This window comes from Pogoniulus pusillus, chromosome 23, assembly GCF_015220805.1.
Source record: "Pogoniulus pusillus isolate bPogPus1 chromosome 23, bPogPus1.pri, whole genome shotgun sequence".
NCBI lineage: Eukaryota > Metazoa > Chordata > Aves > Piciformes > Lybiidae > Pogoniulus > Pogoniulus pusillus.
Window position 1 is genome coordinate 13,722,874 of NC_087286.1, and position 24,916 is coordinate 13,747,789.

At 40.0% G+C, this 24,916-nt stretch overlaps 1 protein-coding gene across 17 annotated transcripts in view; it reads left to right on the forward strand.

The window, feature by feature from the left end:
- The window catches only part of PARD3 (par-3 family cell polarity regulator), a 456,724-nt gene that overhangs the window by 208,216 nt on the left and 223,592 nt on the right, over window positions 1–24,916 (forward strand). For all 17 annotated transcript variants that reach the window (XM_064162604.1, XM_064162595.1, XM_064162587.1 and 14 more), the window contains 5 exons: window positions 1,098–1,181; window positions 11,483–11,608; window positions 12,930–13,312; window positions 20,844–20,983; window positions 22,448–22,576. In XM_064162604.1, the coding sequence (XP_064018674.1) occupies window positions 1,098–1,181; window positions 11,483–11,608; window positions 12,930–13,312; window positions 20,844–20,983; window positions 22,448–22,576 (862 nt within the window). The remainder of the gene's footprint in view (window positions 1–1,097; window positions 1,182–11,482; window positions 11,609–12,929; window positions 13,313–20,843; window positions 20,984–22,447; window positions 22,577–24,916) is intronic.

The following is a 24,916-nucleotide window of genomic DNA, read 5'->3' on the forward strand; positions in this document are numbered from 1 at the left end:
GAACCTCCCCTGCCTGCTTCTACTTCTTCTCTCTCTATGTTAGAAGGTCTAATGAAAAAAACTAGATGCATATTTGCTTCAGGAGAATGTCTGGTAGGATTCAGATGGAGCTGGGCTTGTTCAAACTAGAGAAAAGAAGAATCCATGGGGACCTTAGAGCTGCCTTCCAATACCTGCAAGGATCTGGTGGGAAGGGTGGAGAGGGGCTTTTAGTGAGGGTGTCTAGCAGTAGGAGAAGGGGGAATGGTTTGCAGCTGAGGGAGAGCAGTGTTAGACTGAATCTTAGGAAGAAGTTCTTCAGTAGGAGGGTGGTGAGACTCTGGAATAGGCTGCCCAGGGAGGTTGCGGCTGCCTCCTGCCTGGGGATGTTGAAGGCCAGGGTAGATGAGGCCTTGAGCAGCCAATTGTAGTTGAGAGGTGTCCCTGCCCATGGTGGGGAGGTTGGAGTAGATGATCTTTGAGATCCCTTCCAACTTAAGCCATCCTGTGATCTGACTTTGGTAATTTTGTCTAGTAAGGAGTTGGAGATACAGCAATCTTCCAAGAAAAGAAGTGGAATCATAGTAAAAGAAATCAATATGTTTTAAACTAGAATAATTTAACCAGTTAAAATGTAATAATTCTCATTTGATTAAGGGGTAATTACCTGAAATCTAATGTTCAGACTTAGAGGAAGCTCTCCCTAAGATGAAAAATAGATCATGTTAGTGCCATGATCTACTTTGAGGCTTCTGAGGAAAAAATTGTATGTGGTATTTAAGGTATTTCTGCTCAGTGGTCCCAACAGTCAACTTTAACTTTGAATCAATCTTTAGAATAAGGAAGAAATAAATCAATATGCAATGATGATACCTATTTTAATGTAACCAAAAAATGTAATTGATCTTTGTTTGATTAAGTGAACTATTTTTTTGATGACTGATCTCCTTTCATGCCATCAGATTAATCTTCAGGTACGTAGCATTCAACAGTGCTGTCATCACCATGCCTTGATTTCTGGAATAGTTCTGTTTTTCTCTCTGTGTATGTTTCTGTGGGGTTGTTTGGTGCCTTTCACGGTCCATGTTCACATTCCCTCATTCATCATTGTCTCACAGTGATATGGTAAAGCTCGTCGAAGTCTCCAATGACGGCGGGCCTCTGGGAATCCATGTAGTGCCTTTCAGTGCCCGAGGCGGAAGGTAATGTATCGTGTAGGATTTTAATTGCATTGTAATCTGGTTGTGTTGTGGGGGTACTTTTTGTATTGTGTGCTTCTGGTTTTTTGCCTGCTGTAAAATAGTGTGTGCTCTTCGAAAGGCAGGAAACACCACAAGCTTACTGACTTTGTCCTTGGAATGGTCATAATGGAAAGGCTCCACTTAAAAGAGAAGAGGAGGCTTAGCCTTAGCCTGGAGAAGAGAAGGCTCAGAGGAGACTTTATTGCTCTCTACAACTACCTGAAAGGAGGCTGTAGTCAGACAGGGGTTGGTCTCTTCTCCCAGGCACCCAGTGAAAGAACAAGAGCACACAGCCTCAAGCTGTGCCAGGGCAGGTTTAGGCTGGATGTTAGGAAGCAGTTCTTCAAGGAAAGAGTAAGAGTGATTGGCATTGGAATGGGCTGCCTGGGGAGGTGGTGCAGTCATCATCCCTGGAGGTGTTTAAAAGGAGACTGGAAGACGCACTGAGTGCCATGGTTTAGTTAATTAGAAGGGTTAGGTGATAGGTTGAACTCAATGGTCTTAGAGGTCTTTTCCAATCTAGTGAATTCTGTGATTCTGTGAAAAGGAGTTACAGCTGCAGGGTTCTGTTGTAATCCCCTGGGAAGTTGGAGTATAAAGACATTTCCGTTTTGACTCTTAAAACTTCTAATCAGCTGCTTTAATTCAGGTAGATATTTATGCAGCATTTCCTTGCTGACTGTTTAGAGCCAAAAAAGTTCCCAACTAACAGCAGGAGTCCAAACCAGAGACATCCTATGCCTGTGCTTGGGAAGAGTGGAAAACAATCATCATGCTTTTGACATTTAGCATGGTCCCATCTGTTGAGGTTACAGTGAAATAGCAAACCAGTTGAAGCATTGTGGTTTGGGGGAAGGTGAACCTGTTTTATTATATGACAGGCTGGAGCTCCTGCAGTTGGGTTGTTAGGAAAAAAAAGTGTCCAAAATCTTTTACATTTAAAAATACAATGTGAAGGATTATTCAGCTTGGAGAAGAGAAGGATCTGGAGAAACCTTACAGCAGCATTTCAGCAACATTCTGAAATGGAATGTACTGGAAGACTGGGGAGGGACTATTTACAAAGGCCTGTAGTGATAGGACATTGGACAAGGGTTTGAAATTAGAGCAGGGCAGATTTAGGGTGGATGTCAAGGGGAAGTTCTTCACAGTGAGGGTAGTGAAATGCTACAGCAGGTTGCCTATAGGGGCAGTGGAGATCCCATCCTTGAAGACATTCAGCATTGTCTTAGTATAGTTTGCAGGGCAGACAGACTTTGGTGGGGCCCTGAGCAACCTGATCTAGTTAAAGATCTCCCTGCTCCCTGCAGAGGGATTGGACGAGATGACCTTCAAGGGTCCCTTCCAACCTGATGCATTCCATGAGTCTCTATATGTAACACTTAGGTTGCTAAAGAAGAGTTTTAGCATTTAGGGTCATTGACAGTGTCTCAGAAGCAAGAATTCTTGTGGTAATTAGCAGTGGGTCTGGAACTTTAAAATATGTTATTGAGGAATATATGCAGGTTTTATTTTGGGGGTGCATATTCTAAGTATACTCTGTCCTTTTCCTCCTGAAGGAGAAGGGAAACTAATACACATTTTAGAAAGCAATCTTTGATTACACACGGAGTGTTATGTTCTCACATGTCTGTTGACCCAGCAGCAATTTCAGTTCAGTAATTAAGAGCAAACCAAACTTGCTGTTCTTATCTATGTGCATCTCAAGTATTAATATCCTCTTTTCAGAAACGCTACATTTCTTTCTATAGCAAACACCTCCACAGGATTCAAAACACAATATAAGAGGTTTATATACAGTTGTTTCTTTAAACCAAATGCATTGATAGCCATTTGACATGTGGTAGGACAAAAGGGAATAAAAAAAAAAATTAAGGCTGCTTTTCCTGAAGACTACAAGCATTAAGAAGAAATCTACCATGATATGATACATTCTTCTCTTCATAATCTGAAATTTACTGAGTTCAGTGTGGGGATGGAAAGATGCTTCCAACATAAATTCAGAAGTAAATCCCTTAAAGTTGGAAATTGTTGAAATGTTCTCACAGTTATCTGGGATTTAGACAGTGTGAAGGCCAAGGAGAGACCAGTTTAAGAATACTGATTCTCTACTAAGTACTTGCTTGATAAGATTGATGTTAGAAATGTATATTTTGACATTTTGAATAAGAATTTTTAACTCAAGTAAAATTCACTTCCAGGAAGTTAATTTAGTTGTCAAGTCTGAGGAGAAACTTCAACTGTTTATAGATAATGAAAGCATGTAAAATGAACAAGCCATAAACATGAAATAAAATACCTCATTTTTTTAAAGATGCTGTGGCAGGAACTATGAAGGATTTGGTTTACTCTTTTCCTGTCCTGAGTTTGAGATTTTATGATAAAAGTTTTTTTACAGGAAAACCAATTTTAGATGTAGATGTTTAGAATCAGGATGTAGTAGAAATCCTAGGACGAGGGAAACTTTTTTTTTTCTATTAAAGTTTATCTGCACTTTATTCATTATACTAAAACTCACCTCATTGAAAAATGCTATTGATGGCTGAGTTGTTTTGAACACCTCTCCCCTCCTCAAATAATCTGCTGGACGGGATACTTGAATCTATTTCTTTAACTGTGGAGAAGAATTGGTGAGAACCTTGGATATTTCCAAAACATCTCTCCCATGCTCTCTGTGTTGTAGCGGGAGTAGAGTTCATTGGATTGTGAGCACCTGTATTGTACTGCTGCTTCACCATCACTTGTGCCCACACCTCTGCCTGCTTTCAGTGAGAACAAAGATATTTTCTCCTAGTGCCTGTAATGTGGGCAGGGAAAGGCATGTACCTAACTCCAGTTTTGGAGCACTTTGTGGCGGGAGGTTTAGTTTCTTTCTGGTTAGGTACTGTTTGTTTTCCCCTCCTGGTCTGCCAGCTCTTTTGAGCAGATAAGATACATTTGGTTCCTCTTTTGCGAGAGTCAGATGCTTGGCATGAATCTTATGCCTACTTCTCACTCTTGCACATGGTGGCTCTTTGTTCCCCTGACTGCAAAGCACAGTGCTCTGTGCCACAGGGAACTGACTTCCTTGAGTCAGGGATCTGCTCAGTAGAAACCTTAATACCCAAACCCAGGACTCAGTAAATGCTTTGAAGGATGCCCAGGGATTTTGATTTGGTGTAAGAACCTCTCTTCAGGATTGGTTTTCGATCTTGAGCAAAATCTGCAAAGATCTCTGCCTCCTCTGTATAGATGTTACTAGTTCTTTCTAGTAACATAGACTTTTAAATGCAAAAAACCCCAAAGCCCCTGTTATTTTCTGGAGAAAAAAAAAAAACCAGGATCAATACAATGTTGATACAATAGCAATCAATATGTGATTATTACACTTTTTGTCTATGTATCTATTTCCCTACTGTCCTCCTTTTACCTCTAGAGCTTTATCAGACCTTTGTTGGCTTTCTTGATCATGTGTTTTGGATACCTATCAAAAAAGGGAGCTGGGCTATGCCTATGCATCACCTTATGGTTTGAAGTATTTCAAGATAAAAGATTTGTTCGCAAAACCTGCCTGCATGTTTTCACTGTGCCAGAGATGCAGTGCTAAGCAGAATAGGAGGCACAAAAAATGAAAGCAGAAAGAAGGGCAGAGTAGGAAGTGAACAGGAAAGTGTTCAGGTAATAACAGACCAAAGAGGAAAGGAATGAGAGGAAAGCATAAAAGAAAAGAAAATTCTAAATCTGTGCAAAACTGCCTTTAGCACCAATCCTTCCTTCCTTATTACGTGTTCAGAGAGGAGAGCAAGCACTCAGTGCCTGGAGAACAGCTTTTGGACAGTCCTGCCCTGATGGTGGATGTTGTGTTGATGCATAAATGAAGCTGCATTGAGTTTCCCTCTGCAAGCTTAGTAGTAATTATATCATAATTTACTGTTATGTGGCCTCTGCTGCTTTTGAGAGCTTTTGAAAGCTTCTCAAGTTCTGTACCCTAGTTGGTCTTCCAAAATCCTGCCATGTCTGTCTGTAGAAGGAGATTCAGGGAACATTAGGAATATATGAGATAACATCTGAAATACCTTTGAATAATGATATGGAGGTTTTATTCCCATAGTCCCAAGACTGCTATTTAGTAAAACAAGACAGGAAAGAATTTGGATTTTCTTCTGAAAGTCCCATAAAGGACATCCATTAGTAAGTATCAAATGTAACTTTCATGCAGAACAGTACGTAGGGCTCTGCCAGATGCTCTTTCTACTGAGGCATGCCACACAAATCATGATAAACCACACAGTTAAAACCTGGCAGCTAAAAATTATTTAATCTGTGTTTTTATGTTACGACTTAAAAATATCAGGGAAGTCTCAATAAGCAAAATAAGAGTCTGAGTTTAATTGCCTTATGAAAAATATCAACCCCCTTAAATGAAGGTAGGTGGTGTTGTGTACACAATCCTCAGACCAAAACAGTGTTTCTACATTTTTCTGTTCTGTAGTTCTTCTGTTCTTGCTGCTTTTAGTGGATGTGCCTTTAATTTTCTGGAGTTTATGGTGTAGTCATTTCATGCTTCATTGTAGAAGTTGTAGTCAGGATACAAAGGAAATGGAAGTCATATGTAATAGCCATTCTCCATACTGAATATCCTTACTACTGCCTAGTGAGCACAGAATGGTAGGGGTTGGAAGTGACCTTGAGAGATTATCAAGTTCAACCACTCTGCCAAAGAATGATCACCCTGGACAGATCACACCAGAACACATTCAGACAGGTTTTGAAAGTCTCTAGAGAAGGAGATTCCACAACCTCTCTGGGTAAGCTTGTTCCAGGGCTCCTCATGTTGAGGTAGAACCACTTGTGTTCCAGCTTGTACCCACTGTTCATTGTCCTATCATTGGGACCACCGAAAAGAGCCTGGCACCTTCATCTTGACAGCCACCCCTGAGATATTTATGGACATTGGTAAGGTCCTCTCTCAGCATTCTCTTCTCCAGACTGAACAGCTCCAGGGCTCTCAGTCTTTCTTGAGGAGAGATGCTTCTCTCCCTTCATCATCCTCATAGCTCTCCATTGGACTGACTTCAGTAGATCCCTGTCTCTCAAATTGGGAAGGCAAAAACTGGACACAGTATTCCACATGCGATCTCAGGAGAGGGGGAGGAGATCCTTCCTAAACCTACTGGCCACACTTTTCTTGTTTGATCATCTAGGAGCCATGTGTTGCCTACATCTCTATTGCACTCCTGCATTTCCAGACTTTTAAGTCACAGTGGTGGCCACAGTCTTTTAGAAACCTATGCACTGGGAAAATATCGGCTGTGGTATGAGTGTGCCATTCCCTCGCCCTTTTAGCTGAGTTGGAGGCTTTCTTTGTCTGATCTCAGCCTTTTAAAAGTTCTGTAAACTTAATTTGAAGTATTATTCAAGCCAAAATGCTGAGCAGTAGTTAGCAGAGATTGGAAATTGGCTCCAGACTTCAGGTGTCAAAGCTGATAAAGTTATTTTTATGCTTCTACAGTAGTGCCATGACGTCAACGTTGTGCAAAGGAGTTTATGTCCAATTTAGCACTGATCAGGCAGGAGAATTAACTTGAACAAACAAGCTGATTTCCCTACTCTAACCTCTGCATCACAGGAAACAGCTACTCTGTTTATATTCCCGGAGAACCTCTCAGAGATCTTTCACTGCATGGAACCATGCACATCACTTTTTCAATCAATCCTTATTTTTGCCCTTTAATCTAGTTTTTGCCTTTTCATGTTAGTGATTTTAAACAAACATCCAAATTGACTATTTTCTGTTCTGTCTGATTTGATTATATTACAGTTAGCTTGTAGGTAATAGGTAAATAACTTCAGTGTGTGCGTACAAGGGGCAGCGATGGCCCAATCCGCTTCTAGATGCTCAATGTAATATTTGTATTACTTCCATAGTATCTACACTGTCAGTTTTTATTAAGACAGATGATTATCATTTCCATGCAGCTGGATGGCATGTGGGGAACTCACAGTTTCAAAGAGCTGCTCTGACTAACTCAGGCAATTCAGATGTCAATAAAGCATTCGCTGCATGTTTCCAGTTTTATCATTGGTTGTAATTTGCACTGAGAACTGGAGTCTTAACACATGTAGCCCAGTTTATTTTAATTGTATAATTAGAGTAATGAACCTTGTGGAAATACAGTGGTGCAAATGCTAATATAATCTAAGCTGTTTGCATTCCCAGTTAACTATTTAAAACAAATACAAAGACTGAGCTCTTTGATTTAATAGTTTCCCTTCGGTCCCTGTGTCAGCTAATGTTATCCTAAAATAGTGCAGGTGCCACATTTCCAGTTCTAATTGTTGTTTCAATGGGATTGTAGACTTGTGGAGTGTTTTGCTGAGGTTCACACAATATTTGATCTCATTCTTGAAGGAGGTAGCTGAAAGTCATTTATGATGGAAGAATTTGTTGGCAAGTGTGGTGACTAACTTTATCTGGACAAGATTAAGCAAATTCAAATGCACCCATTTTGTTTTCATGCTACAGGGTTGTGTTTAAACACACTCTTACATACTGACTTTTGTGTTTTATTCTGGCTTAGTTCGCAGGCTTTCAAAATTTGTCTTCACCTAATGTGGGAAATGTGATACTGGAACTGCAGCAGAGCTACACCTCAACTTACCCAGATAAATGGTGCTGGCATACGTCAGGGTTCAAAAATTCAATTAGTTATTAGGTTATTGCATATTTGCAGTATCAGGTCTACTCTTTTGATCTCTAGTTACTGCAGCAACAACCATGGGCTCCCATAAAGCCATTTTTTGGAGAACCAGTTCTTGCATCTCACCATAGTATGGTGAAGAAATATTCTAGGGAATTGCTAACTTTTGTTATTAAATCTTTTTGGGAACGTCTGGTTTCTTCATGTTCTAGGAGAGTTAACTCTGCTGTGCAGAACCACACCGAAGAAAAATTTCAGTGGAACTGTCTAAAAGGAGCTTTTGCCCCATGTGTTTGTATTAAAAGTTGAATAAAAGGGCACCTTGTGGATCCTGGTTTCAGGCTTTTCATCCAGCCTTGACTCTGTTCCCAGTGATTTTAGCTTTGTCTGCCTTGGTTAACCTAGCTCTAACATTTGTTAAAAGCAGAATCCTCACGAGCACCATATGTTGTGTCTGAGATGAGCAATCTTGCATTAACAGAGCTTGTAGCCTTTGTTTAATGAGATTATTTGCAAGTTTGACTGGTAGTTTATTTGTGTGTTATGTTATTTTGCCACTGGTTAGGATTAGTAATATTTTTACTAGATTAGGTAAAGTAAGTTTAACAAGTGACAAACGATGCATGAAGGTTCCTCTTACACTGAGAGTTGAATATGACTTCAGAATGTGGAACAGCAGAAAGTGAAGTTTCAACAAAGTGCTATGCAAAACCCAGTTACTTTCTAATCATGGAGGCAGTGGGATGAAATAACGATTTTCTGTAGTGTATCATCACAGCATTAAGTTAGTGTTGTGCTTTGAGTGGAGTGTGGGTTGATATTTAACATAGCTATCTTGATATTTTGTGTTTGACTGTCAACAGCAGACCTGTTGCACTGTATGCCCTTGTGCAAGCGTTTCATGCACATCCAAATTCCCAATTGTCTTTGGGCATTACAGAGGAACACACCTGCATCAAAAATGCTGTTGGGCGTGAAATGAAAGAAAAGGAGGAGTAGACCAAATTCTTTCCTCTCCTCCTCAGATATGTCAGTGGTTTTCCCTTAAATGTAGCATTCCCAAGTTTATATTTGCCTGTTTATCTCTTTCTTGTTTAGAGATATCCACTTCAGGAGCTACATTTTGGGTCTCAAAGACATTGTCTCCAAGGAGAAATGCAACAACTCGCATGTGAAAAAGTCACAAACTTGTTTTCTACCCATCAGTTTCATATGTATCTAAATTCCAATAGTGACACAAACCAGTGTAATAGATGTAATGTAATTCCTTGTTATTATGATCTTTCCTAACTCTTCAGTGCATTTGGTGAACAGCAAATTACCTGTGGTTTTTTTTTTTAAAGAATGATCAGTTTGACAAATCTGAGACTATGTTCAGAGTTTATTTTAATGAGTAAAAAGTGCAACAGAATGAATCAATACTTTTAAAATTCATTTTGCCTTCCTTTCTGTCAGCACTTGCCTTCACAGTTATCAGCACATTTTAGTACAATCAAGGGAGCACAGTGTGGTCTCTTAACATTGGTGTGTGACTCTTGTGAAACTCTAGGACTTTTCTTTCTTCTCATGCCAATTACTGGAGGATTGTGAGAAAGGCAAACAGAAAGCCACCTAAAATATCTAGGTAATAAAAAGTGCTTCACCACCTTAGTGATTAGAAAAATATCCCATAGAAGAATTATTTTTGCTTTGGGAAGCGTGGAAAAAATAGATCTGCTTTTTTAAATGTTAATGGGAGGTGCTGGGTTGTCGAAAGGAATCTCTGAAAGTTGCGACTTTGCAAACACAAACCAGCTCAGGGTGGGGATGGATAGGACCAGATGCACACTATATTGGCTGTGTTTTTTTTTTTTTTTCCTGAAATGTCTGTGTTCTAGAGAAATGATTTGTTAGCTTTATGGAATCTTTCCGGTCCCTGTGCTCATCCGTGTTACTGCAAAGAGACAGGTTGTTGACTGCAGCAGCTGAGCTCAAGTTGAGCCCAGTCACAGTTAGCATCAATGACTGCATCCAACTGGTCCATCTGGAACCAAATGAGACTAGAGAAGATTTACTTTTGATGGGCCCTGACAGGTCCTGGACAGGTTATAGGTGCAGTAAGTCAGGTGTTTGTTGAGCACTCTGTATCAGTTGGAAACAGAGTAGTAACACTTAAATGTTAATGTCTGACTCAAATTCCTTTGATGATTTGTGTTGTCAAAATGCTTTCTGTTGTTTTTCTCCTGACAGTCTGTTTACATGTATAGATTCTTTCAACATCATATCTCAATGTCTCTAGGTGGTTCCAAAATGGAAATACTACTAGGATCATTTCCCTTACTCCTTCATCTGCCTTGTAGGAGCAAGCGTATGACTGTTCTGTAAAGTAAATGTCTTATTTGCATATGCTGATAAATTTGTAAATGAGGAATTTAAAGTGGAAGAAATAAGTTCAAGTTAAATTTGCTTTTCTGACCCATTTAATGAATTGCTCAGGTGCAAGTATTGCTTTTGAGCCCATGAGAAGCATCACTGACTGCTCATTTACTTTGAGGCATGTGTGAGCTGCAGTGCTGTGATTGGTGGAAGTTGTGTGTTACAGGACCTAGGTGGTCTTGCAGCCATTGCCTTGAAATGAATCTTGAAAAAGTGATGCTCTTCACTTGGGTGATGAGAATTTGACCCACAGGTACCTCCTGTGGGATTTCAATGTAAAACTGATCTTCTTAAAAAACAAACAAAACCAAATCACGTGCAGTGTTGATGCAAGACTAGTCTCAAAGACTGAATCCTCCTTCAAACCTAGAGTGCAGGTATAGAAGTATGATTGACTTTCCACACTGTCCTGCCCGTACCTCAGAGATCCACTCTTCAGGAACATTTCATAGTTTCAGGTTAGGCACTTGTTAATCTTTTCTCTCTGAGAATGTCCTTAAGGTGACGCTGTGGGAAATCAGTAGAGAGAGGTGACCAACTCATTGTACAATCAAATTCTAGTTGTCTTCTTTCATTATTGATCCAATAATATGCTGAATTAAAAATGGCATTAAAGCTTGTGTTTTCCTCTATCCTGTTCAGTGAAAACAGTTTAAGGTTTAAAAATAAACCCATTTGGTTCATATGAAGCTCCTGAATCTTCTGCCAACGCCTTTGTTGCAGGCTGCTTACCACGTGTGGTGACCTCACGTTTCACTTGCACAGAAGCAGATAGTGATAGCTGCTAATTCAGAAGTTAAAAGTTGAACCTGTTCAGCTTCAGTCAAGGAGCAGAAAAGCTGACAGCTCTCAGAGGTGTGGTGCTTGGAGCTTTTACTGCTCAGAAGTCGAGGGCTTTTTCAAGAACGGGCGTGCTGTTGTCGCGCTGCCTCTTGGTTCTTACTTCTATATGACATGCTTGACTCACCCAGGCATTTTTGTTTCATGGCTAAGGGATAATAATTCAGGTAATGCTTAGAAATTATTTGAAACTGTGGTATCTTATTTCAAGGTAAAGGAGGTTTAAAACTTAGTTTCTGTAGTGATTATGATAAAATATTAAATCAATAGAATTTTCAATGCTGCAAATTGTTCAAACAGTAATAATTTGTAATCTTAATGTTCCAGAACCCTGGGGCTGCTGGTAAAGAGATTGGAGAAGGGTGGAAAAGCTGAACAAGAAAACCTTTTTCGTGAGAATGATTGTATTATCAGGATTAACGATGGAGACCTTCGGAATAGGAGATTTGAACAGTAAGTGCACTTACCACACCGTGTATTGCATTATTTAACGCTGCACCTTGCAGGAACTTGAGGAAAATAAGGAAAAGTTCTCTAAGCTTGCCTTTTTAATTAGGAAAAAGGTGCACCAAAGGACATTAATGTTTTTAATTAGTCAAACAAGCAAAAAAATTAATTATTTTCATTAGAGCATCCGTACTTCTTGCCTGGTTGTTGTTGCACCTTATGGATTTTTTCTTCTTGCATTGGTTAATTCTGACATTCCCATATGACTTCTGCTCTTACACTTGCAGTGCATCACGTTCAGTGCAAATGGACACCATGGAAACTTCAGTTTTAGTCCTTTTGAAATATTTGTGCATTTATAGGTGTGAAAATTAAAGGTGTGCAGACCATTTCTGGGGAGGTTTGAGAGATCAGAAATAGCTGCAGTCACCACCTCAAGTTGGCAGAATCCTGAAACAGTGAATCAGAAAGACTTTTTAAAGTGAAGTCAGGTTCTATCTCTCACACAAATCATTGAAAGCAGGAAAGACGTTTATAGAAAACGAGTGATTCCAAGCTGATAATGTTGTTCTGAAAACTCTGACATTTTGAGGACCAAAATAAAAATAATTTCCTTGATCATCCCATACTTATTATACATTTGAAACGTGGTTTTTACTTCCTTGACACTAACCTGGACTGGAAGACGACTGTACCATGTAGTTAAAAGCAGCTCATCTCTGCTTGTTCTTGATTCTGAATCAGTTTAAGTCAGTGCAGAGACTTGTGGGCTTTGTGTACTTTAGATCATGACCTAGAGCACAGTGTCTCTCTGCAGGACTGAGCATTTTCCCCCTTTCCTAATGCTGTATTCTGAAAGACTACTAACTTAAAAGAAAGTAAAGTGCAAAGGAAACTTCTGCAAGCCTGCAGGCAGTCTCAGCATATCACAGAAGCACCTATTCTTCAGATAAAGTGTGACATTTATTCTTCTGATTGTTGTCACTGTGGTCACAATTATCAAGGTCCAAAAACGCAAAGGATACTGCAGTCCTGCCTTAGAACTGTCTGCGTTTCAAGGCTGTGCTTCAAATTTTGGCATTCCTGAACCCCATATTTGGTACCGTCATTGTTAACCATATTTAACCACCGTGTTGCCTTATGGCAATAAACCTTAGCAAAAAGCAGACCGAGAAGACTATCGAACAGATTAGGGTTTCATGGTTTATGCTTGAGTGCAACGCGTCTGTCAGCTTGCGTTACTTAATTAGCATTAGTAATTATGCTGACAATGTCTTGTAGCCTGGCAGTCCTAATTTGCTGATGTTCTGTTCCTTTTGATACCTAGAGCACAGCATATGTTCCGCCAAGCCATGCGTACGTCATTCATTTGGTTCCATGTGGTCCCCGCGGCAAATAAAGAGCAGTATGAGCAGTTGTCCCAAGGCGAGAAGAACACCTACTACAACAGCAGGTTCAGCCCTGACGCCCACTATGCTGACAGCAAAAGCATGAACAATTCTGGACTTCACACGTTACAGAGAATGTCTCGAACGGGTAACCAGTCCGATCAGACAGACTCCTACTCGCAGCTACCTCATAGTGTGAATTCGGCAGGGAAACCACCCTCAGGCCTGGCACCATCACCTCAGAAAGTTCTGACTTCCACTGCAAACAGTGGATATAACACCAAAAAGATAGGGAAGAGGCTCAGTATACAGCTGAGAAAAGGTAAGACACTAGTGTGCTCCTCCTAGGGCATGAAGTGTGCATGCATACAGTATGGATGTGTGCCCAGTGCCATTGTATGGGGCAGGACAGGACAGCCTGCCAGATGTAATGGCTTGGCTTGTGAAGCCAAGGGGCTGAGTTGGCCCTGGCAGCACCCCCAGGGGTCCAGCCATGCATTCGATGTGTGAAGAGTGTTTGCAAAAGGCTCTTCCAAAGAGTGGTTTAATGTTGATTTCTGTCTCTCAACTAATAGAGAAGTATAGCAAGTGCTACAAATTCTGTCACCAAGACCTGGGGAGTGGTGAGTGCTTCAATATAAATAAATCAACTCAAGTAGTCCATGGTCTGTGCTTGACAGCTATCAAGACTTCTCAGATTGAGTAACTGGGGTTTGGCTGTTAGATTTCAAGACTGTGTTGGATCTGCTTGGTAAATTGGACTTTCTAATTTCCAGATAAAGTTTTTCTTTATTCCATGGGGATGTGGAAGTCTGTTTAAATAGGTGTCATGTAATGGGGGATTCCCTGTCTTGGTCCTTATGCTAATGTAATTCAAATGGCAGTGAGAATCCCTCAAGGGCAGAGAAGAAAGTGGTGCATCTGCCTTGTATGTGCCCATGGAGCTGCATTGGAGCATCTCTGGAACTTTTATGAGGTGTTAAATGCCCAAAGTGAGAACATTTGGTAATTTACTATCTAGATGCTTTTAAGATAGTTTGAAGTATAATAAAATGACAGTGAGATACAAATGTTGCTTAGCTCTTGGGAAATCATTCTTTTTTTAAAAGGATTATATATACTGCAAGGTTTATGGCATTAAAATCAGCATGTTTAAGGTTAGATGTAATTTGGTCTCTAGCAGCGAGAATATCCTACATTACACAGCAAAAAGTTTACCCATGTGACAAACTCAGAGTGTGTTCCCCTGAGGACATTGTATGTGCTTAGTGTTAATAATTTCTGTTAATTAATCTTATTGAAAGCTACCAAAGGCAGTGCACTGAATGGTGGAGATTTATATTTTTTTGCAGGCGCCAGGCTACTTGTCACATCATCATTATCCTTTTCTTTCTGTGAACTTCACATGAACCACCAGATTGCTTCTTTCTGGTTACTGAATTTTAAGCTCTACAAACTTGGATGACATAAGGTTGAGCTGACAGTTTGCTTCTGTTGTTGATGCTCCTTCATGAAATTTTTTTAGGCCATCAGCTCAGATCAGCCAGCTTGGAAAAACTTCACATTATTGACTAAGGGATCACCATGCTTACAGATATTCTCAGTATTCTCAGTCACCACAGTACTTTTATACACATATATATATTATATCTGTGGACATTACATAAAACAATCCCTAGCCAGAGTTGCAGTATGCATCTCATGTAATTTAAAAGCACCAACAATTTTTTTTTCCACTAAACAAGCATGGCATTATACCTGCTCATAAGATGCAAAAAGATAATTTTCATGTGCTGTGGATCCTTTGATGCAGGGTTAGGTTGTGGCCACATTGCACTGGATTCTGTTACATAGATAGTCTTCCCACTTCTGAAATGTAGTTTAGCATTGCTGGCACCAATGTATTAGATGATTTTGGAGTGAGGATGTGTGCTGCGTGTTGATGGGAAGTTATCTGGGAGATATTTTAAGTTCTAGTTCACAGCAGAGAACTTTGGTAGCTCTTACTCTAGTAAAAGCCTTGAAATCCATAGCTGGAAGAGATTTCAGAAGTTTAGAGGGGATATTTGTTCCTAAGGGTTTGCTTATCTGAGAATTCTGCTGATGGAGAAATGGCACCAAGCTCAGGGTGCAGGCAGATAGAAACTGTTCAGTATACTGGATTTTATGCATGATGCCTAAAAAAATTGCATAAGAAAGGACACCTTTTTCTCACTGCTGTCTTTAATTTGTTAATATCCACTGTGGAAAGAGAGATGCTCTCTCCTTTTGGCTTTCATGCCATCACTCTGAGAACACACATGTGGAGTAAAAAAGGAAGCAAAACACTTAAGGATTCCCCAGTAGTTTGTTATAAATATGAGTGCAATAAGGATGTTGATTGCCTTTGATTATTTTTAATGAAGGATGTTGTAATAATACAGGCTTTATAGATAGTTTAAAAATGTGCTTTCTTTGTAGCTAGCAGACAGCAGCTATTCTACCAATTACCAGCATTAGATTAAAAACTCCTCATGGGGTGCATTAAGGCATGCAAGCATGTAAGGCTTCACCTTGGAACTCACTTTTGATTTAACCTGTTGTGTTATATGAGAATTGACTCTCAATACAGACAGAGCTTCTTTCTGTATGCCAGCTATGTGTCTGTATATTGCATGAGCTCTCTTATAGAAGATGACACGCTAAGATAACCTTCTAGTACCTGCTTCTGTAATTACAATTTCTTAATATTTATTGCTGTTTTGATATTTTAAAATAACCTGAACTTTCATAGGATTTAGCTGTTTAATAAAGTCAGAAGAGAAGGTCAGTCATATGTTTCAGTCAATGCTGAATGTTTGTTGGCTTTTCTAAATGAAAATGGATATCTGTTTATCTTTCTTTAAAGGTCAGGGCCTGAACTTTTAGCATATAGATGTAGGGGTTATTGCTGATATTCTAATGCTGTTAAAGTTGTATAACAGTGTAGATTAATAGCTCACACAAATTAAGATAGAGCAAGAGATTGACAGTGAGACTATGCTTAGATTTTATATTTATATACATATATATATTTAAGTAAGTATAAATAGCACAGTTCTGAGTATCTAACATGTAGAAAAAGTAAAACCACTGATACAGTAGGAAAAAATTTGACCTCCTATACACCAGGACAATTCCAGAACCCATGCAACTGAGAAAGAATTAATCCAACACTTGTAAGTAATAAAAACCCATTGATATAAGAAATGATTGTAAGGCTTGGGCTTTGAGTAATGAGCAACTTGCAGCATTTAGAATGATACTTGATGGAGTGTTCAAAAGACATTTTTTTCAGCTGGACATTGGATTACTCAGATTTCATGTATACCAGTTTTGGCACCTCTGTACTAGGACAAACCTAAAGTACTTTGTCTTTAAATTAGCTGAATTTTATTTGGTTATCCTTAAGTCATTTCTGTCTTTAACTTTACATTTGCCTAGCTAAATTAAATATATAATCCTTGGGATAAAATGTCAAAACTGAAGTTTGTAACTTGGTCCCATTTTACTGGTTTTGATCAGGACTTCAGTCGTATCTTCTTGCTTACAGAGAGCAAATTAAGAACCAGCCATGGAACTGCTGTCATTTCTTCCTTGTTGGCCCGAGGAATATTTCCTCCTACAAAGAGTATAGCTTCAAGAGAAAGGAATGAGTGACACAACTATGGCATACCTTACATCAGGAAATATGTAGGAATCAACAGGTCCATCGTGGAAAGGAGGCACCTTTCTGCACTGCACCAGAGAAAAATAGTTAAATTAGAATCATAGATGTATTTAGTTGGAAAAGGTATTTAAGATCTCCCAGTCTAACCATTCTCTAACTCTGCCAAGTCTCATGCTAAACCACAGCCCTCAGCACCACATCTCTGAGTCCTTTAAACATCTCCAGTGGTGACGATTCAGCCACCTCCCTGGGGAGCCTGTTGCAGTGTTTAATAACTACCCTTAGCTGTGAGCAGGGTAACAAGAGTCCTTGCTCTTCACAGTTCCTTGTTGGATTCCTGCTTGACTTGCTGGCCCTTCTGTGGTTAATAGCACCCTGTCTTACACACAGAGCCGAGCTTAAACTGCTGCGAGCTCCATGAGTACCAAGTTGTGGTTTGGTGGCACTCAGCCCTGCCACATCCCACAGCTTCCTTTCTGCAGTAAGTCGTTGGAGAGTCAAATAAGATGGCATGACGAGCTCAGCAGCATGCTAGTTTAAAATGGCCTTATCTTGGTTTACAAGACTGAACCTGACTAGAAAATATCTTGCATCACATAGCTGAAGTGTATAGATTTACATGCATTTTTCATCATACTCTCCTGATTTCCCACAGCTTCTTGAGCCAGACTTTGAACTGACATGCTAAATATTTATTTCAGCTCTCTTTTGAAGTGATATGTTCTCTTAGACTTACTCTAGAACTCCTGTTCAGATGCAGTAGGAATCTTTGTCACTTTTGAAATGGAACATGTAGATTCCCAAGCCACTTAAGTGACCTTGAGAAATTAATTTCAAAAGTAGAGCCACAAGAGGAGGGTCACAAAGATGATCCAAGGTCTGGAACACCTCTGCTATGAGGATAGGCTGGGGTTGTTCAGCATGGAGAAGAAAAGACTCTGGGGGCACCTTAGAGATGCCTGAAGGGGTCCTACAGGAAGGCTGCAGAGGGACTTCTCCTAAGGGTGTCTAAGCAATAGAAGAAGGTGGAATGATTTGCATCTGAGGGAGAGCAGAGTTAAACTAGATCTTAGGAAGAAGTTCCTCAGTGTGAGGGTGATGAGACTCTGGAATGGGCTAGCCAGAGAGGCTGTGGATGCTTCCTCTCTGGGAAGTACTCAAGGTCAGATTGCATGAGTCCTTGAGCAGCTGAGTCTAGGTAAGAGGTGTCCCTGCCAAGGGTAGAGAGGTTGGAGTAGATGATCTCTGAGATCACTTCCAACCTAAGCCATTCTGTGATTATAATGCAGTATTGCACCTTAAGAAATGAGAACAATTTAGCAGGAGGAAAATACTGAGATTTTGTATGCATTTCTATCAACAGGAGAATTGAAAGGCAGGGACCAGAGATAACTAAATCAATTTTGTGTACAGAAAGAAAAGTAATCTTTAAATCAATCCAGTCACAGAAGTCTTATTTTTTTGGGGGCTCTGTTACATGCATTTATGTCCCAGTCTTGTGAACTTCTAATTTATATATGGTAAGCATAGGAGTTAATGAAGCTGTGTTAAACGGCCAAGGACAGCTGTAGCGCATGCATGGTAAAACGAGGAGGAGAAAAGGCAGAAGGAAAAGCTGCCTTTTGCAAAGCTGGACTGGGCAGCATAGCAAAATGTAGCTCAGCTGAGACCCCTCCTTTCACAGAAACAAGTAATTAAAATTTTCTTCTGCTAATATCTGGGCTCAGTGTGGATTTGTGGTGTTCTGCTGGCTTTGGTAAAGCCTTTCTAGAGATTTGACAGCAGAAAATGCCACAGTCCAAATTTATATCCTGTGTGCATTTGTAATGTGAGTATTTCAACTTCTGTTTTTTTTTCCTTTGGGGGTTTAAATTGGAGTATGTGAACCAGACATCTGTAATGACATCGTAATCAGGCTGTGAGGATTAAGCTTATTAATAGCAAAGTACTGTCCTAAGTGTGCAGTCATGTTCTGATATGATATTACTTTAGGAATTTTAGCATACAAAACTGGTACTCAGAAGAGCAGTGTTCTACACAGATCTTTGGAATAAGGAAAAGATAAATTCAATAAAAAGCTGAGATGTGATTAAAACTTACACAGATCATCTTCACGTGCTGCAACATGTTACAAAACGTTGGGAGCGTCATTAAAATGGTGAGGTCTCTGAAGTAAAATATGGATCTTAAAAGATCTATTTTTTCCCCATCTCTGTGTAATAGCACTGATAAATTTTATATCAGCCTGAAAGTGGATGAAGACTTTCAAATTGAAATGTCAAGTTTTCAGCTATCTTGAATGCTGCAAGGATGAGAGGTTGTCCCACCACAGTTTGCCTAGAGGAACAAGCTGCATGTACACGTGTGCATGTGAGAGCTTATACCTGTGATGAAGATTTTAAAAGGTGGTGTCACCTTCAGCCCTGTGACATGTGTCACTTTAGTTCTTAAGATAATTATCATCTTGGTAATATAATAGGCTCTAAATTTTAATCAGATGTAGTTTTGCAGATTTCTGAAATCTCTGTGTAGGCTACTGTTGACTATATTAGACTCCTGCTTTCTTTTCATATGTGAGTAGTAACATGCTCAGTTAAAAAAAGTAGACTTAGCAAAAGAACACAGGGGACAGGGAGAGAGAAATTAATTCAGCCTTTCACATTAAAAAAAAAAAAAAAAAAAAAAGAAGCTGTGCCTGAGGCACTGCCTCTGTTCCTGATGGGCTTGGCTTTGAGCAGCAGTAGGTCTGTCTTGAATCTGACAGGCACTGTCCACATTGCACACAGGGGAAGCTTCTTGCAGCTTCTCCCAGAAGCCATCCCCACACCCTCCCTGCTGCCAAACCCTTGTCTCTCAAACCTAATACAAGCCTGTCACATAGGTTGTGTTCAGCTTCCTGGGGCTCATAGCTGGGAACAGCTGCATCAAAGCTTGGCTCATATTAGCCACCATGATTCTCTAGAAGAAGTGAGCTGTGCAGCTGCCTGCAGTTGCTGAGTTGCCTTAGCAGGTTAGATCAGATGTAGGTGTTGGACATGTGTGGGTCTAGCTAGTGAGCTTTAGCTGTAAACGTATCTTGACAACCTCTGAGATGTTTCAAATGGAAGCTGTAGATTCTGACACTCTGTCAGGGATGCTCTCTGCTGAGTGACTGCCTGGTTTCATGCTAGGTTAAGTGTCCTGAACAGACTCGATGGGAGAGATGTGGGCGGGTTTCAGTGCAGAGTTTCAAAGGTTGTAGATAACACTGTACAGATTGCATCAAAGGGAGGATTTCAAATGAGCTTTCTGCATAGGAGGAAAAGCTTCTGTTTGTTCACTTGGTTTGTGAATCCCAGAGCTGGTACGGTCCTAAGGTGCACTGTGGTAACCAGTTGTGGGCATAATTCATTTGCAATACAAGCGAGTCTTGTTTGCCATGTTGACTGGACCTCTTCTCTGGGTTTCTCTGGGTCATCTTCAGTGTTTCTGTTTGGTTTCTGTTATTGTTAGCCAAGTGCAGTCAGTCGTGTAGATGCACAGCAGGACCTTGGAAGTAGTGACCTGGCTCTGCTCTCTGCCTGTGCAGCAGAAGGTGGGGTGGAACTCGATGAGAAGCCGGAGTGAAGCCCTGGAGCAGAGGAGCTGTTGACAGAAAACAGCTTGAGGTCCCGTGGAGCAGAAGAAATGAGACCGCTGAGCTCGAGTTCTGTCTGTCACCTGGCAGTGTCCACAAATGAGCTGACAAAGCCCCATGGCCAGCAGTGTTGGCCAACTGACATTGCTGGAAGAATTGCAAAAGAGAGAGAAGGGATCATTGACAAGATGCAGATTGACAAGGGGGGAAAGAGTGATAGGATGTCAGATATGCTTTGTTCTGATTCCTTGTCACTCAGCTCATCTGAAATAGAAAGTTGGAAATGTGGCAATGACTTGGAAGTTGTCAGAACAGCAAGTTACCAGGAGGGCCTGCTGAGCCACCTGTGCCAGCACTCAGTGCTTCAGCTGTAGCCTTCCTCTACATGCCTTTTTTCCTCTTTCATTCCCATGCAGTAGTAATTCTGTCACATGTATGTTTTCATGGATGATAGCAGTGAGGTGTGTGCTTGTTCTGCTGGATGAAAGTAATCTGTAGTACCAAATGCACATTTTAGTAAGCAATATTCTGTATTTTTTTATGCTGCAGGTACAGAAGGCTTGGGATTTAGCATTACTTCAAGAGATGTCCCAATTGGTGGCTCTGCTCCAATTTATGTGAAAAACATCCTTCCAAGAGGTGCAGCTATTCAGGATGGGAGGCTGAAAGCTGGAGACCGATTAATTGAGGTGATGGAGTGTCAGATATTGTTTATCTGTGTTTTGGGAAGAGCTCATGCTTGAAGGTTCTTAGTAGTTTATCATATAGGAGTGTCTCCCTCTTCTTTTTTGGGGGGGAGCTCAGGGTTCTTTTTTTGTCTTAAGGGTTTTTTTTTTTAGGTAACAGATCAAGGGCTGTGCATTTTCAGTACATAACTATTTTAAGAGCTGACCCAGATATACTATGAAAATATGAGTTTGTATGTCCATCTATGAATACAGTGTCATAGTCTCATGTTGTGCTTTAAGTTGAAGCCAAGTGTTTGTTTCCTAACAAGTGACCTTAAATCACCATGGAGTGACAGACCAGAAATCAGCAGAGACGTTGCCAAGCAGGGAAGACAATGCCCTGAAAAGGTTTTAGTTGGTTCACTGAAAGGGACAGTAAAAGAGGAGGGTAATGCCTCAGAAAAACAAGGCCACTTCCCCCCTCAGGGGAGGATGTCCTCAAGGGAATTACATTTCTCTTAGGTGCACAGCAGAGATCTTCCTGCAAATCTAGCTGGAGTGTTATAAGATGTTACCACCCACAGCTCTTCATTACTGTCCCTAAGCCAAATGACACTGGCGGTACAGCTGAGACTGTAACTGCCTCTTGGAGCCCTAACTTCACTTTACTGCAAAATTGGCCAAGTCGGCTTGAATTGCTGCTGTAATTACTGTAATTCCAGGTAACCTAGATGACTTGGGTGGAAGGGGACTGAGAAGCATTTAAGACAACAGTTAAAAGCTGTTTAGCTGTGTGAGCTGTGATCTTCCAAGGGGAAGGAGAAAGATGGTTTGCTGACTACCGCTGAGCACTGTGCTTCTTTGCTTAACACCATTAGCAGATTTATTTCCAAATTTCCTTATACTTCCAGAATGTTTCTGAACAAGCAAAGCCTAAAAATACTGCTCTTTGTCTGGCTTCTTTCCTCAAGTTAGCTCATAGAGTGGGAAATTTACCTGTGTGTATTCCATACCTGTCTGTGCTAGTAAGTGGTACGTGGAGGCCAAGTTGCTGGCCAGCTGAACACAAGGCAAAATAAAGAGTAGCTGGTCCACGTTTCTTTTTCAAGGGGAGGAGGAAGAAAAATCTACTTTTGATTGTGCAAGATATATTTGGAAGATATGTATAACACCAAGGCATGTGGAAACAAGGCTGCTCTTGAATCACACATTTTGATTTTGCCAGTGGATCTTTATGCAGAAATTCTTGCAGAAAGTAATGATAGGTTGAATTAGTTTGCTTTAGAGTATGCAGTTGGGGCTGAAGAGAGGTGAAATGCAGCTGTCTTGCTTCTTATTTGTCTTCATATATGAAGCTGCATTTAGGCTGTTCAGTGGACACTAAAATAGGTCAATAATCAGATTGCTTCAGCGATGACTTTTTGGTGTGAATTTCTAAAGTTTTTCCTGGTTTGGAGTCAATTTATAACATTTCCTTTGTGACAGGTAAACGGAGCTGATTTAACAGGCAAAACTCAAGAAGAAGTTGTCTCCTTGCTGCGGAGTACCAAGATGGGAGGGACTGTTGGCCTCCTGATTTTTCGACAGGAAGAAACATTCCATCCAAGGGAACTGGTGCGTAAAATAGAGAGCAGCTAAGAGATTTAGATGAGTATGAGCAAATGATTTCATCTTGTCACTTAGTAGTAAATATGCATGGCTAGCACTGACTAGAAGAAACAAAAACCAACCAATGCTGGTTTGCTTTATTTAGAACATTTTGCATTCTTTCTTTTTTTTCTTTTTGAGATCTGCTACTGGAATTAACTCTTTGTTAATAATGTAAAAGTAAGAGTTTTATCTTGAGTGCAGATGTTTGTTATAGAAGAAGTTATTGCTTGGCCTTGATTTGGATGAATGCAGACAAGTAGATTATTTCATATCTTTCATGGAGACAAATCTATGTTTGAAAGCCTGCCATTTGTCCCACTATGTGCTCACTGCAGTATTTCAGAGCATATAAAACTGCCAAAACAAGATATATAAATACCTTTCTATCAAAAAATGAAATATATAAGAAACATTTAGCCTTTTTTTGAATATAAAAGCAATCTCTGTGGAATGGAAACCCTGCAGTTATTAATTTAGGAGGATAATTCAGAAAATGTTGCTGTGGAATTTACACAAAATGGAAGTAAAATTACATCCATACTGTACCTGCACCACTTGCACAGTGTATACAGATAGTTCCCTGATAATTATTCAAGATAATTTTGGTTATGAAAAAGTAGACTGTGAATGGAGCAGCCTTACTTTGTTCTCTGTTCAGTTAAACTACTGAAGTTATTTATTATTTGCATTCTCATAGCTATATATAGCTCTAAAAAAATAACTTACTGGCTGCATCGTAGTGAGAAGATGGAGAAATAGAAACATGATGAATAGATTGCTTCATTTTTTTCTGTTGCATTTGTGTTATTTGGAATGCAAAGGGAATGAATTTTTGTTTAGCTGTTCCAAGATACTGAACATCAGCCTTTTACTTCTCAAATCTACAATTAAAGCTAGGAAGTTGAAGTGGCAGGCAAGGCTGGCAGACAAACCACACTTTTAATATCCTTGGAACATGACTTCAGGTACTGAAGTGAAAGTTGTCATAAAATGAAGATAAATGAACAATTTGAAATCATATTATGCCCTATCTTTTTACAGAAACTGTGAAAGCAATCTGTGTATAATTTCCTATGATGTAATTGTCACAGTATTGCTGCTGTCTTTCATCAAGGTGAATGAAAATGCTTTTTAACTTTTCTAAATAAACTCAGAAGTAAGAAAATGTCTCAATTTTGTGGGAATTATTTCTGCAGTAAACCGAGAAGTTACAATGCAGAGTACTTTGTTTTAAGAGAATTCTAAAACAAAGATATGATGTAATGGAGAGGTTTAGTGGTAGTACTTGATGTAGTTTTTAAAAGAACAGAAAATCAGCCCCTTTAAATGAGTTCAGCTTCAGCAGCCTCCCTGCTGCTGCTCAAGCAATAGTCTCTCAGCTATTTTTTCAAAAGCAGCACAGGGAAACTACATCTGCCCATGGCTGTGCTAGGCAGGAGGTGGGCTCTGCACTGTGTAGTCAGGTCAGATCTGAACTGGCAGTAGCAGGGTGATGATCCTCTGTTGCAAAGGGATTCGTTGTGTTTGCGTTTTGGCATAAGAAACGTTAGGTGAGCTCTGCTGACAGCTGTCAGAGCAGGAGCAGGATTGCTGAGGAAGGTGTTAAACTAAAACCCATCACAAGGGCTGTTCTTTCTTCTCTGGTAAGAAATAATCTTAAAAGAATTAACAAAAATCCACCACAGTCTTTTTGACCAGCCCCTCTTAATGTCTTTTACAAGATCTGTGTTCCCAAACAAACAAAACTGATACTGAAGGAGGGAGGGAAATGATCTGAAATCCTATCAGTTCACCTTGTGCAGATGTAAATCTTCTTTGGCCACTTAGGAATGATTTGTCTTTGCATCCTTCCCCTATTTCTGTCATATTTGCTACATTTGCATGCTTTAAATATTAACTGAGTGGGATGTGTCTCTGAAATTGTATGCATAAGATCATGTTGCTTGATATTATCCATCTCATAATGGGCAGGAGCTGCTATTGCTTGCTGAGTATTGCTCAGTATCAAAACCGCTCTGTATTTGGTAGCATTTACACAGATAGTAATCCTAACATAGGGAATTTAGGCTTCATGGTTTGAGTTGTCTTATTGACTGACTTTTAAAAAGTTACTTATCCTTTGGTTTCTTTATAAGTAAAATGAAGATAGTAACATCCCAGGCGAGTTGTGGAGTTTAATGTCTTTCATGTATGTTACCATGATTGTCTGGAAGGGACCTATGAGAATGCTTGCTGCTGTCTAAAACTTACAAGAATGTTAGGCTGAGCCCATTTAGGTTAGCATGGGACCTTTGTAGCTTGTGT